Source organism: Sparus aurata, chromosome 5 (assembly GCF_900880675.1).
Source record: "Sparus aurata chromosome 5, fSpaAur1.1, whole genome shotgun sequence".
Taxonomy (NCBI): Eukaryota; Metazoa; Chordata; class Actinopteri; order Spariformes; family Sparidae; genus Sparus; species Sparus aurata.
Window position 1 is genome coordinate 22,468,630 of NC_044191.1, and position 14,469 is coordinate 22,483,098.

The 14,469-nt window shown below is 42.0% G+C and overlaps 2 protein-coding genes across 25 annotated transcripts in view; one reads left to right on the top strand and one right to left on the bottom strand.

The window, feature by feature from the left end:
* Nucleotides 1-8,197, top strand: part of kcnt1b (potassium sodium-activated channel subfamily T member 1b) — an 81,111-nt gene extending 72,914 nt beyond the window's left edge. For 7 of the 24 annotated variants that reach the window (XM_030417663.1, XM_030417662.1, XM_030417664.1 and 4 more), the window contains 4 exons: nucleotides 158-208; nucleotides 3,244-3,255; nucleotides 4,435-4,519; nucleotides 4,816-8,197. In XM_030417663.1, coding sequence (XP_030273523.1) covers nucleotides 158-208; nucleotides 3,244-3,255; nucleotides 4,435-4,519; nucleotides 4,816-4,939 — 272 coding nt within the window. In that variant the 3' untranslated portion in view covers nucleotides 4,940-8,197. Of the gene's footprint in view, nucleotides 1-157; nucleotides 209-3,243; nucleotides 3,256-4,434; nucleotides 4,520-4,815 lie in introns of those variants that run through there. The other 17 variants (XM_030417666.1, XM_030417671.1, XM_030417669.1 and 14 more) reach the window with 10 other exon arrangements.
* On the bottom strand, nucleotides 7,330-14,258 carry LOC115582014 (uncharacterized). Its single transcript, XM_030417681.1, has 7 exons — nucleotides 14,164-14,258; nucleotides 13,984-14,079; nucleotides 12,291-12,815; nucleotides 12,044-12,223; nucleotides 10,639-10,740; nucleotides 10,497-10,553; nucleotides 7,330-10,404 (listed from the first exon to the last, which is right to left on the bottom strand). The coding sequence occupies exons 1-7, from the start codon at nucleotides 14,168-14,170 to the stop codon at nucleotides 9,200-9,202; spliced, it is 2,172 nt and encodes a 723-aa protein (XP_030273541.1). The 5' UTR covers nucleotides 14,171-14,258; the 3' UTR covers nucleotides 7,330-9,199.
* Between the last annotated feature and the right edge of the window lie 211 nt (nucleotides 14,259-14,469).

Sequence of the window (14,469 nt, forward strand, 5' to 3'; positions counted from 1 at the left end):
AGCATCCATTGAAGATTAGTGCATTGAATTTACCCACAGAGATAGATAAATCCATTTTTAGAAGATGCTTGGTTTTTTTTTTTTGTCACTCATCTAAAATTTGTAGTTAATCATAAATGAACAAATCAGGCCATTAACAGTGAATGCCGTTGCTTAGAGTTGCAGGACATTTCAGAGCACCAGTATACAGAGGGGACCAGACCGTCAGGTTAGCTGGTTGATCACAGTTCTGCAACTTTGCTGCATGAGTGTGTGCGTGTGTGTGTTTTTAAGTGCGTGTGAGTGTGCGTTTCTTGTCAGAATGAGTGGTAGATCAGCAGCCAACCTCTCACTGTCTCGCTCCTACTATCTCTCTCTCTCTGTCTTTCTATCTGGTCTTTTCTGCATTGTGTTCCCGTGAGGTGACGTCCCAAATGGCTAGAGTACTGCAGGGCATCAGAGTATGGCTTTAAAAGAGTGGAGCGGAATGCATTATGTCTGTGGATGGAAGGTTAGACGTAGAATTAATGTGTACATCTTTTAGGCACATCAAGAAGAAGGTGTATCGGAGGTGTCCAGGTGTAGAAAATAAAGAACTCTGTGGAGGAAAACCTTCTCCACCTGTCTGTTATTTCCTTATATCAGGACACATGTTCAAACTTATACCATGGCCACTTAACGACAGGCAACAGAAACAGTGTTTTTCATTCATTTCTTATGGTTTGATTTTAGTCTGAAGGGAGAGTTCAACCCAAAATCGAAAATAGATGATTTTCTTCTTACATGCAGTTTTTTTATTTACCCATCTAGATTTTTGTGAGAGTTGTTGAGCTTTGGAGATCTCGTCCATAGAGACGCCTGCTTCCTCTCTCATGGAACTAGATGGCACTCTGCTTGTGGTGCTCAAAGTACCTAAAAATCCACAGACTTGGTTGTCAGCCGTTTCATGTCAGAACTATTTTCTCTCTCACCAAACTACACTCCACCACGCAGTAGGAAACGTCTATCTACTCATGGATGAGAGGCTGACTAACCAAGCTAGCTACATTTACAGCTCAGCTGAGGAGGAAGTAATTAATGTTTACATCACATGCTGTCAAGAGCACAAGCCTCTCGTCCATCAGTGTACTCGCACCAAAACAGTCTAGATGGCTAAAGAGCACTGCAGGTAAGACTGACTTTAGGGTGAACCGTCTCTTGATTGCATGATTTGGTAAGCGTCCCTCATTACTTCATTTCTCAACCAATAAAGTTTCAACAGCTGCAGTGTTATATAACCTGTGCAGTGACTTAGGGTGGAGGTTAACCTGCAAATAAGGACAGGAAAACACCGGCTCTGTACTCCAGCATATTTAATTTAAAATGAGACATGACTATGATGCCATGTGATCACCTCGAGTATGAATTAACAGAACAAGCAAAATGATGCGGTTCAACTTCTCGCCCTGCTGCAGTGCTGAAAAGGAGCACTTGAGGCATTAAAACACTTGTGCGGGAAGTATGTAGAAAAACACATAGTTGTTTAGCTAATAAAAAATATATTAATTATTATTTTGGTGGGTAAAAATCTACCAGCCTTAAGAGGCTAGAGTCAAATGTAACACCACCTGAAGTGACTGAGAGTTGGAGGCTAGATAGCAGGTAGACATAAAGTGTAAATGTACAGGGAAGAGTAAATGAATGGTAAAAACCTCCAGCTTGTGCTACAAGTGGCAATATTGAGTTTTATATAATTACTTGTGCGGAATGATGTCTAGCATATTGAAATAAAATTTATAGCAGTGTTCTTCAAACCTTCAAGCTTGATGACGAGCTGATCATGTGAATCAGGTGTGAGTAGGGAACCTTTCAAACATGAATGGCAGGATTAAGAAACATAAGACCAAAGATCCCCTCCACACTCCACGTAAGCCTTCTTAAATGTGTGTCCGACATGGTTTTGCATGATAAAAAGTATAATTACCTTATTATAATCCTTAAAATGGTTCCCATTCCTTCTCACCTTTCTCACTCACAAATTCCAGAATATATGAATATGCAAATATTTTTCATTTCTCAAGTTTAGCTGCTGGACACGAGCTATCTCTTTCTTCACTGTAAAGTCAGTTCTCAGTGTGTGTGTGTGTGTGTGTGTGTGTGTGTGTGTGTGCACACATCACACTTGTGTCTGCTGAATAATAGACCAGGATTGGCTTCCAGGCTATTTATGCTGCCGCACATCAAGCTTGTACGCCCACCTCTTAAAATCAGATCAGAGTCATTTTTACATTTGAAAACAGTCTGCTATTTTCAAACTCTGATCTTCTGCTGTGTAGAATGATTTATGTGCAAATATAAAGGGAGGGATTTGAAGACAGTATGAGGAATTGCATCAGTATTAAATATTCAGTGTAGGAATCATCCTTATTTTATATAAGACTGACTGAAGTCTAGACCATCTTCAATTCTTGCTCGTTTGGAGAGCTTCAGTCCTATCTTCAGAAAGCGACAGAAAAAAACAAGGCTGCATAACACTGTCACCTGACCTCCATCTATACGCTGTAGTAGTCATTGTCGAATTGTTCTGGACTACAGAGCTACGACCACAAAAACCACCGCTGACAGTAACACAGAGGTTTCTTCTTTTCAGCTGTCTACTTCTCAGAAGTGGGTGGCCATGGTATAATCCATATCGAATACACTGAGTAGCAAAAATGTGGATTAGAGGGAAAACGAATTGGTAATGTCTTTAACACTCTGATGAATCCTGCATGTTTCCTTTTCCACTTTACTCTTTGACACTACAATAGTCTGATTTTAACTTCCAGACGTTGATCGAGCGGCAGCAGGTTGTACTCTTCCACTCTCACACTCCCAATGCGTTCTGCTTCACTCTCAGTTTGGTTTGAGTCGCTCTCTGCGTTGGGTCCGGTCCGACGGATGCTGGAGCATGTCCCGTGTGTCTGTGGGGTGTGTCACATGTCACTCTTGTTTGGTTGTGGGGGCTGAGTGTCGTCCGTTTTTGGCATGGCCTTACCAAACCTGCTGGTCCAGTGTGGAATGCGCAGGAGAAAAAAAAAAAAAAGTTAAAAATGAATGCGATGGAGATGGACTTGTGGCATAGCCGCGGACGCTGTCTGCATGCTGGCTCTGTTTTTTTAAGCTGCGCATGGGGGTGCTGTTTGAGTCAGCAGCAGGCAGCATGGGCCTCCCCTTGTTTCACAAAGTGCCCTGTCAGTAACGGTTAGCCCTTCTCTCTCTTCCACCCCGCCTGGCTTTATAAAGGGCCACAAGCAGGTGGGTGGTCACATGTGCCCTCCTTTTCCCTTCCTCTGTCCACCACGCAAGTAGGAGCCACCGCCAGACAGCACTCAACACACATACAGACACATACAGACACACATTGAAATACACACTCACACACAGAGATATGACTCATCTGGAGATGTAATGTGAAAATCTTTTTCCTCTTTATTGATTCTTGATAAAGTAGAAGACCTTAATAGTGCAAAACTGTTTCCACTGTTAGCTTAATGACATTGTGGAAGCAACAAAGGAATATTGTTACAACTGTTAATGTTTAAGCTTTATATTATATCCTGTCTATTAATCTAATTTACTTGTTGTAAAATAAACAAATGCTCATTTATAAAATCTACAAATAAGAACATCTTTAAATCAACTTGTAAAAATGGTTATTAATATGTATTTGACAAAAAATGTAAATAATAAGAACAATGGGTGATAATTATATGAATTTATGAGTAAAAATTGTGAAATACCAAAATGGATGGTCTAGCCAATAAATCAATTTAGTCTTTATGTTGACCAATTAAAAAAAAAAAGACATTGCAGTAGAGAAATAATTAAACTTTTGCCATCACAAAAGTTAATTCAGCAGAGAGCTCTGGCTGTTATCCTACTGTTGGTATATATATTGGTAATAGTAAAAGAGAGTAAGTCTGAGTGACGCAACATTTTTTTTTTTTTTAGATCAATCAAAACAGATCGGTAGATTATTATTATTATTATTATTATTTTTGACTACCAAATATTTTTATCAGTATCAGCCTCAGTTGGGCTACAGTCAAAATATATAAACTTTTCAATACTATTTTTAAAGGGAAATAAAAGAATGAATTTATGTACAGTAATTCCTCTACTGGCACAGATAAGTCCCAACTTTTAAAACCGTTAAATCGTAATCGTTAACAGTTGCAACAAGCATATCTTTGACAAACAGCCAGATGATGGAAAGAGCGTCCCCACAACTGGTTTGACAGTCTCTCGCTCCGATTCTGTGCGTGGGTTTTTTTGCCTTTGTCCTCAGTGAAAGGTTGAAAACGAGGGAGGCTCATATTTTTTTTCTCTGTGGTTGGAGGGCTCATTTCCTGGCTGATGCACTGTGTAATGATGGAGGGGGGCGAGGGAGGGCTCCAGAGCGGCTCTGAAGGTCTCTTCTGTCTCTTTTTCCAGACGAGATGAACGACCACCAGAACACGCTGTCCTACGTGCTCATCAATCCTCCTCCTGACACCATGCTGGAGCTCAATGACATTGTGTAAGAATCGGAGTAAAGGATGCAGCCCACTTTATCTTTCCAGGAGACATCACTTTAGTGTCGTTATGTCATTTTAGTATTTTAAAGGGTGTCTAAGTAGGATCTTAAGGATTCAGATGGAGACCACTTCATTTGTTTACACGGGTGCAGGTGTCTTTCTTTGTGTCGCCATTGATGTTGCTACAGTCACAGTAAATTCCCACAGAGACTTTAATCCAGATGTTAACATTTAAAGTGAAAATCCACCCTCTTGTTTCGCTCCACGCTGGCAGATAATGCTTATTTTGTGTCTACAGGTACATTATACGGTCCGACCCGCTGGCACACATGCCAGAGGACTCGCAGCCGGGTCACGCCCGCACCAGCAGGCACCAGCAGCAGGAGTTTGGCACAGAGACGAGGGACGAGACTCACCTCTGAAACCCTCCTCGGTCCTTGACACCCTGACCCTTAATGTCTACGACCCCCTCCCCCTCCCCCCTCCCCCCTCCGCGAGCTCGTTTGTGTCGCACAGATGAAGGCTCGTCTCGGGCCGAGAACAGCGGTCCATAGTGAATGTGCATTATGTGTCTCTCAACCTCCAAAATATCAACATTTAAAAAGAGAGAGAGAGAGAGCTGCTGTTTCCCACTGAGCTGCTACAGGAGGATGCATGAAGAGTGCCTCGTCATCGACCCCGACTCCCCTCACACACCTCTACTGTACTCAACACGCGTCGCCCTCACAAAAACAATCTGAAACGGAGAACCAGGCACTGGAAATGACCCCGTTCCCTCCCAACCAAAGGACTGAGAGATTCGATGGATGTTGTGAGACGGTCAGATGAGGTTATCGTGCACACACACTGTACAGGATATCAAATCATCACTTCACTCAGGGGTGAAGTTGCCCCAGGGCCGCCACTCAGGCCGACTCCCTTGTACGCCTGTTGCTACCTAAACTCACACAGAACTGAATCTCGGGGCAACTACACCCTCCTCCACATCTCTACAGTCCTGTTTTTCTACCAGTAAATGCCATGAATTTCCAGCAATTCAAGCATTTACAATGAAATAACAGTACATGAGCACTTTTCTTAATTTATTATAAAAATGTCTTCTTTTTGGTTTTGTCTCTTTCTGATTTATGAGCACAAACTTTTTTACGACAAACTGTCATCTGTGAATATATACACACTGTAGTGGCACTTTTATCGGCCAGTTTAGAATAAGGAGCGTTTCTCTCATGGTTGTTGTTTTGGACACTGATTTTCATTGTGATTCTAGTTATAGTTTGTGAATATTGTTAATTTATTTGACTATTTTAAGTGCCCCGAATCACATTTGTTATCGTCTATGTGCCATTCATTTGTTTACTCTGCTTTGTAAATATCTTTGAAATGATTTGTACATTATGTGCCATTTTGTCATATCAGTGTTATATTTTTTTTCTTTTTTCAGATCCAGACCGAAGTTATCAGCTGCTTTTGAGCTCATCAAAGATGTTGTCAGCCAATACGTAACAAGACAGTATCAGTAAATGAAGGATAAATTAATTTAAAAAGATGAAATAGTCGGGTGGCTATTTCTAAAAAAAAAAAAAAAAAAGATACTTGATTGTGCATACTACAATTAATGTCTGTTATAATTGAGTATAAATTATCAGTTATTTCTCCAGTCTCATAGGCTACATTTATATCAATCCTCAGTTTCTAAGCTAAACCTAAACATAATCTTGTGTTGTGTTGTTTCAAGTTTTTATTTATCACTGTGGTGTTTTTCTTTCAATGCCAAACGTTTCACTCAGTACTTTATTCAGCTCTTTAATGACCAGAGTTAAAGAAATAGTTTTTAAAATTTGGGGGAATACACTTATTCGCCATCGGACGTATATAGTATGAACCCAGAGCCGAGCGGTGATTGGCTTAGCTTAGCATAAAGGCTAAGCTAACGGGGGCAAAGGGACAACTGGCTGTTGTTTTTAAACTTGTGTGGTGTATGAGTGAATCAGATGGTGTCACTTGGTAAGCTGAAGAGGAATGGGTAGTGTTTATGCTAAGCTAAGCTAACTGTGCCCTGGCTGTGGCTGCATAATTGACAGAGGAAAAAGATGCACGTATTTTCCAAATGGACAAAATTATTACTTTAAAGTATTATTGTCTGATCCTTTTTGACGTACTGTGATCAAACTGGTTAGACTCAAATATCAGTATTTGAAATTTGGGACGCAGTTGAGCTGAACATGAGGTGCTCTCCTCTCCAAATGTGTACAGACCACACCTTGTGTATACGCCAGTGTCAGTGTGCAGTATTTATTCTCGGTTTATCATTCTTGGTATGTTGTTGTTCAATCACTGTAAATAATAACTTAATATATTCATTAGCGGCGTTTCCACCACAGGAACAAGGGACTATTTTGGAGGGAGTCAGTGCGTTTACATGATAGGGATCAGAGTCTTTTGGGGGGTGGAGTAGTACTTTCCAATAGCACAGGAACTTTGGAGGTGGGGTTTGAAGCGCTCAATATTTCTGATTGGTCGAGTACTTGCAGCGTTTTTCTTTTTTCTTTTTTTTGTTTGACTCCGTGTTGATGTGGTGAGGCACAAACAACAAGAAACAAAAAGGAAAGCTTGCAACGGATGGGGGAAAAAAGAAGTCTTTAATCCACCAGGTCTTTACTGCGGGGGGAAACACAGAAAACAGGCGGAAGGAACCTTTTAGCTCCTGGGAGTAAAAGAAAGCTTCAGGTACATTTTGGTGGAAACGCGGCTTTTGTTTTTCATCTCTTCTGTGTGGTGAGAGTGAAAGAGGACTTGAACAATTTTTGCACTAAGCTCTGCGGGGATGTCGAGAGCATAATAGCATGACCCTTTAATCTGAATCTGTACAATACGAACGGGCAGTATTCAATCATTTCTGTGATGGGGCGGCAGTCAGATGTGCAGTAACATGTCATGCATTTTGTTTTTATTTACATGGGAAGCTTAAATGAAGGGTGCCATTATCATTATCTGTTAAAGAAATATGAAGTGATGAGTATGATCTCAGGTGGAGTTTTGTCCGTCTGAGATCTTTTGACTGTTTTTTGGGAGGAAACCGTGTGCGTGTATTTTGCAAAGAGTCCCATTGAGAAGTACTGTTGATGTTTGCTCAGTGGTCCCTCAGAAGTTTACAGGGCAGGAGAGCCTGTGGAGTAAAAGCGTGAGCGACGACGGAGAATCCGATTGTTGTCAAGTCCCGTTCATGTAACATCGTCTTTGGTCCTCACGTCCGACAAATCACACTCCACCTCGAGTTCACCTCAGATCTCCTACTGTCCATACTTACAGTACCACAAGGGGCATGTTAACACTTAAAAAGCATGTTTTGATATACAAGCTTGCCAAGAAAAAGATAATTTTTGTACATTTAGCAGGACATTTAGTTCAATGTCCCGTGGCTAGAGAAACACATTATTAAGTCAACTGCTTGCGAGTTGGAGCCATTATTTGATACTGTGTATTTATATGAATGGAACATGCATGTTGTCTAGGTGTTATCAAAAGCCTACGTATTATGTTTACCTCCACTTTTTGTTTCTCAGTCATTGTCAAAAAAGGGGTTGTTTCCATTTTGTACTATTTCTTATGAGAAGCGAGTGTACTTCTCAACGTATAAAATATGGACAAATAAATGCTGCATGCAGCCAGAGAAAAACCTACGAGAAGACTTTTATTTCATCTCAAAGGCTTTTGACAAATCACAAGTAGATACATTTGCTATTTCATCATATTTTTTTATGTAGTTGTGCTTCTTTTGTTGTCCTACAATTAGGTATTCATTTTCTCAATAACAGTGTCATAAAGATTACATCACAGCAGTGGCAGGTGAAATGTGTATTTTCTGAAGATGCAGTGTGAAGCATTCAGGGGGATTTTCCGGCAGAAATGAAAAATAATAGTAATGTTGGGTTTTTTATCTGAGTGTGTAAGTAGCTAAACTACAGCAGCTCAGATTGGACCAACCAAATGCTGGTTCTAGAGAGGCATTTTTTGTGACGAGACGAGGGGCATTCAGTTGGTCGCAATCTGCCCCTCTACCACTAGATGCCACTAAATCACAACCTTATGAGGAAAATTCTGACATTTTGGGAAATCTACTTAATCGCTTTGTTGCTGACAGCTGTAAAGCTGCAGCGATTAGTTGATTTAATGGATTTGTAGATATAAAAATAATCTCAATCAATCGGAGAATTTTTTTCATGGGGAAAAATAAAATGGCAGAAAAATCAGTTTTCAGATCCTCACTGTGGATAAAACTATAAAATATTTTAGTTGGATATTTTTTCGTATTTTCTGACATTTTCTCGACCAAATGTCAATTGATTAATCTGTAAAGATTACCAGAGGATTAATCACTAGTTGCAGCCCTTGTTAGATACATCAGTAATGCATGGTAAATATGAAATATAAGAAAATTGGGGGAAAACAGCTCGCCTGATAATCCCACCTTTGAGCAACTCTAAAGCTTTCTACTACATTTAATAAAAAAAATTTAAAAATTACATGCGGTTTCACTTTACAGCAATGTTTAATCATTTAACATTATAATGAATTCAGGATATCTCCAAATTTGACTCTTGATAGTTTTAACTACAATCTCATATTTTGTGCACATAACTTTAAACTTTGTGCGAGTCCTGTCTCTAAGCTCCTTTGCCGTCCTAATGCCGCTGCTTGTTGGCATGCGTCTGCCTCCACCTCTCTCTGGTCCAGCGGCCGTTGTTCTGCGCCACCTCGTGCAGCAGGTCCATGAAGGCGTACTCGTTGCCGGACAGCAGCGTTTCATCATCAGGAGAGGCTCCACCAGAGGGAGCCTTCGAGCCGGTGCCTCTGCCTTCTGCCTTCTGTCTGCTCGTCACAGCTCGCTTTGGGTCGAGCTTGTTGCCGCTCGTCTCTGCAGGTGTCAGGATTTGATTTGGGGTTTCACTGATTGTGTGTGTCACAGTTGCAGCGTCCTGGACCATCTCTTCCTCCTTCAGCTGCTCCCTTTGCTCCATGTCAGTCTGGGAATGAGCCCCGCTGACAGAAGTGGTCTTGTCATTTGTTTCTGGCGAACGAGAGAGTCCCACTTTCATCTGATCTATCTTTAGGGAATCATCGATTTGATTCTTCTCAATTTCATCCTCACCAAAGGGAATCTCCACTTTGTTAAACTCTTTGTTCACCTCACCTGCTTGAAACTTTGGTGTCCAGACGGTGTGGACATGAGACGCCTCCGTCTCCTCGTTCTCCTTGATTTGACATCTGGCCTGCCACTGAACTGCAGTCGGAGGCCAGGTGGAGATCCTTCCCAAAGCCTTGCTCGTCTGTAACCTTTGACCCGGATCATCAGTGGACTGTCTGTTCAAATCACCAGGGCAATTCTGGTTTGTGCCGATGCTCAGATAAGGCACGTTGTCCGTGTCAGTGTTGACAGAAACACAGTGGAGGTCTTTACCTAGATTTTTTGTCGCTGTTCCAGTCTCAAATCCTCCGTCTATGTCAGTTTCCCTCCCTAGTTTCTGCTTTCCTTCAGCTTCATTTTCTGAATCTTTCAATCGAGCCTCTGCCTCAGGTTGTGAACTAAATTGATCTTTTACAGGTGCACAAAAAGGAGATGTAAAGAGAATAGCGTTAGCTGACTTCGCTCTGACCTCAGCACAGGATCTTCTCCATCCCATCTCTGAGTCCCACTGACTATTCCCCCTTTCCCCAGAGTCTCCAGGAGGCCGATCAGCACTCGATCTGTCGCTGACGTCATCTTCTTCTTCTTCGGACTCGTTTGTGTTTTCTTTTGGACATCCAGGCGTCACAGCTTTGTTGTGGCGCTTCCTCCCATGCAGCAACGCCAGGAAGCACGTGACCAACAGGAGCAAAGACAAAAGCACTGCAGAGGAGAGAGTTGAAATCATTTTTCGAACTCTGATCATATTTTCAGTACAATCGAACATAAAGCTGCAGAAGCACAACTAAGCATACCGATCACAGCAACCAGCACGCAGATATTTGTGCCTGACGGCGGTCTCGATGTCATCTCTAGAAGGAAAAAAAAAACAGAAAGATGATGCACAAATTATTATATGAGGTTCAGATATCAAAAGATGAGAGCAACAAGGTGTACCAGTCACTCCGATGGATGCAGGCGATGTATATGTGGGCAGGTAAGAGGGTTTAGGGTGGACAGAGGTCTCCGTCACTGAAGGAGGGGATGTCACGTAAGTCTCTGAAGGAAACAACAAACCAAAGAGATGGAAAGCTGCTCAAGCTCGAGCCGCACACTCCTCTGAATGTCTTGTTATGATCATTTTTAGCCTGCACCTGGACGCTGATCAGGATCAGACAGAGAACTGTGCTAATCAGCCACCCAGATGGCGTCGGTGAAAATGACAGCTTTGTAGAGGGACGAATTCTGCAACATATAGTTATAAATTACGACGCTGTGGCGCCATCTGCAGGGGAAATATGAAACTATCAGGATGACTCACAGTGGGTGTGTATGGTTATGATTTTTTTTGTACGTTTAGGAGTTTAGGTAGTCCAGGAAACACACGACAGGCCTGCAAGAACACAGCAACCAATCAGAGGTAAAGAGCCTGGCGTAAGAATCGAGGTGTCATCTCTGGGTAATCGAATATTTGGCTGACTGAATTTCCGCCTCTCATAATGAAGGCCACGTGAAAAGAAAATAACACTACCTCATCACCAGTTTTTCTTACACTACGTTTCATATTTCGTACCACGTTTGTTGAAAACTGGATGAGATTTTTGAGGGGAAGCTTGCAGGCTGCATAGAATTCAAGGCGGTGGACGACGGTGGAGAACGTGTTCAGGCAGAAATGGGCAGCGGCTGTACTGACAGATGTGTCTTGAATAGAGGAACCCAAAATAAAAAAAATAAAAAATGTACCGGTCTGTAAGGAAGGCGCAGTGGGCGTTGTGAGGATGTCAGAGGGTTCGGGTTGGACAGAGGTTTTTGTCTCGGATGTTGGCCGAGCTGGAGGCGTGGCTAGAGAGAACAACAGAGACACTGAGCACAAATTTACTGTAACTCTGACTGTAAACTGTTGTTTTTTTAACGTCAAGTAGAAACCACATGTACCGGTGAGAGTTAAAGTTGCATCAGTGGGTTTAGGTCGGACTGAGGTTGTCTTTGGTGTTGGTGGAGTTGAAGGTGTTGCCACGACTTTTTTTTGGGGGGGGGGGGGACAATGGAGAAGTATAGCACAGATTATGTGTGTAAGGAGTTTAAAATATCCGGACTGTAATTTCAAGTAATCACATCAGAAAGAAACCAAGAAAAAGAGCAACTGCATGTACCGGTGGATGGTGGGACTGTTGTGAGGATATCAGAGGGTTTGGGTTGGACTGATGTTGGCCGAGCTGAGGGTGTTGTCATAACTTTTGTCAGAGAGAAAAACATAGATCAGCACAGATTTAAAAAGGCAAGGAGTTGAAATTAATCCTGACGGCAACTGTGAAGTGTTTCAAAAATTAAAGCAGAAACCTGAGAAAAGAACTACATGTACCAGAGGATGGTGGGCGGATGTCAGTGGGTTTTGGTTGGATGGTTTGCGTCACCGACGGCGGCCCTGGTGGAGGCGGCGCCGCGCACACTGACACGTTCCACACAGGTCGACCCCTCAGCGATGGAGGACTCTCACAGGTCACCTCCACCGGTCTGTCCAGCAGGGATCTGCTCTGTAGATCTAAGAAGGGAAGAAGCTTTACGGTTTCTTCAAAGACATGATTCATTATTCGTGTCAGGTTTCAAACCTTTTAGGAAGTCGACAAACTCTTCAGCTCCACAGGAACAGTCCCAGGGGTTCCCATCTAGTCTGATCCTGGTGGACCTCAGCGACTTAAAGACCTGAGGGGACACCCGAGTCATTCTGTTCTCAGACAAGTCCAACTCAGCCAAGTTGGTCTGGGAGCTAAAACTATTTGGATCAATAGTTGTGATCCTGTTCTTACTCAGGCTGAGGCTCGTGAGGCCGGTGAGCCCGCTGAGCATGAACTCATCAAGAACTTCAATCTGGTTGTCTGTGAGGATGAGCTCGCTCAGGACATCAGGTCGTCCAAACCAGTTCGGGTTCATTTCTGTCATCAGGTTCTGGTTTAAACTGAGATTTGTGAGCTTCTGGAGAGAACCGAAGGCCCCTTGAGCGACCGCTGTGACCCCAGCGTTCTCGATCCTGAGCCTGGTTACGGAGGAGAGGTCCTCGCTGCGTAACACAGTGGAGTTCACATCCCCGACGTCCTTCAGGATGAAGACCAACGATGAAAAACCAGGCGGGAACACTAAGAGCAAAGTATTATAATTACATTTAGGTGTTACCAGAGATTGAGCCTGAGCACGAGTACGTTAACTGCAACACAATAATTGTTTTCATGGAAACAGAAGAATTCACTGCACGATTTCTGACCAGGTGATGTTGCTGCTCTGGTGTTTAGACCCTTTTTAAAATTACACTGAATACCTGCAGTGAACATATATAGTAAGATGATGCTTTAAAGGGAGCCTCAGTGTCTCATTGTAATTTGAGTGGCTTATATGAACAAGAAGGTTATTTCTTAAAAGCCAGTATTTGTTGAAGAATCCATGTTAAACCTGTTTTGTTTTGATTCCTTTATTTATTTTCAGCCTTTCCAAATCCGCGTTTCTGCTGCCACCTAGTGGTCGTATTGTGCAATGAAGCGTCACCATTCTGAAGGACTGAGTGGTGAATGTGTTCATCCATAACTTTCCAACGCACTGAAGTCAACATGACAAAGCTTTTCTGCCATTTAAATTAAAAGCTGAGTACAATCAAGCTTTTTTTTTGTAATAAAAGGGTTCTGTGAGCAAATTCTCATACCAAAATGTAGAATTAATCTAAAGAAGAAAAAGTTCATTTACATTTTTATAAAAGTTGCATTAAAGAAGACATTCAATTAAAATGCTACATGTTTGTCTCTGAAATTCTACTCATAATGCACAATTAAACACAGTGATGGAATGTAACTAAGTACATTTACTCAAGTACTGCACATAAGTACTATTTTGAAGTACTTTTACTTCCCTTGAGCATTTCTGTTTTCTGACTTTATACTTTTACTTTTTTTAGGAAAATATTGTATTTTTTCCTCACATGCGTTTGATAATTGTAGTTAGTTTAGTTTTGATTAATTCATTTATTCATCCATCTGATAAAAACAACACTTATTCTGATAACTACACAAATGCTGAATATCCGATCTGATTATCATAAATAATACATGTCAAAATATACACCTACAAAGCTGACTTCACTTTTGTTACTTGAGTACTTAAATATCTGAGACTTTGAACATTTCTTCTCAAGAACCGTTAGTTCTAGTGAGTTTGACCTTTACCAAAGTAACACTTGAGCACGATGTCTTTACTTTTCCTCAGGTATGACTTCAAGGTTACAATACTGATTGAACATTTTCAATCCAACTTCCTCACCTGATGGAATGTTCACACAGAATAAAATCTGTCCTTCTCCGTAACAACAACAGCTCAAGCGCACATTCACCAGCAGCAAGATGAGACTGGCAACAACTGTGGGAATAAAAGATGAATCAGATTATCTGTATTTCTTTGTTTGCCACATTCAGTGTCCGAGCATGAAATGAGTGCACCTACCCTTCATGGTGACAGATCGGATCAGTGCAGGACGCAGGTCTACAGCCTGGACTCTACCTGCAGCGAAAGTTTACCAAGTTTGAAGGTGATGACCTCAACCAGCAGGTGTGAAGAAGAAACACTGTTGCCATGGCAGACGAGCGTTCGCCATGGTTATGAGCATGGGCATTGAGGCACCGGAGCCGCTGTTCCAGTTGGGTGGTGGAGTGTGAGACTGTTAGACACCAGGGGAGGCCTGGAGATGTTTTGACTGCTTAAATTAGAAAATGCCACCGTCATGTTGGACGACACGTTTTTAACTCTTTG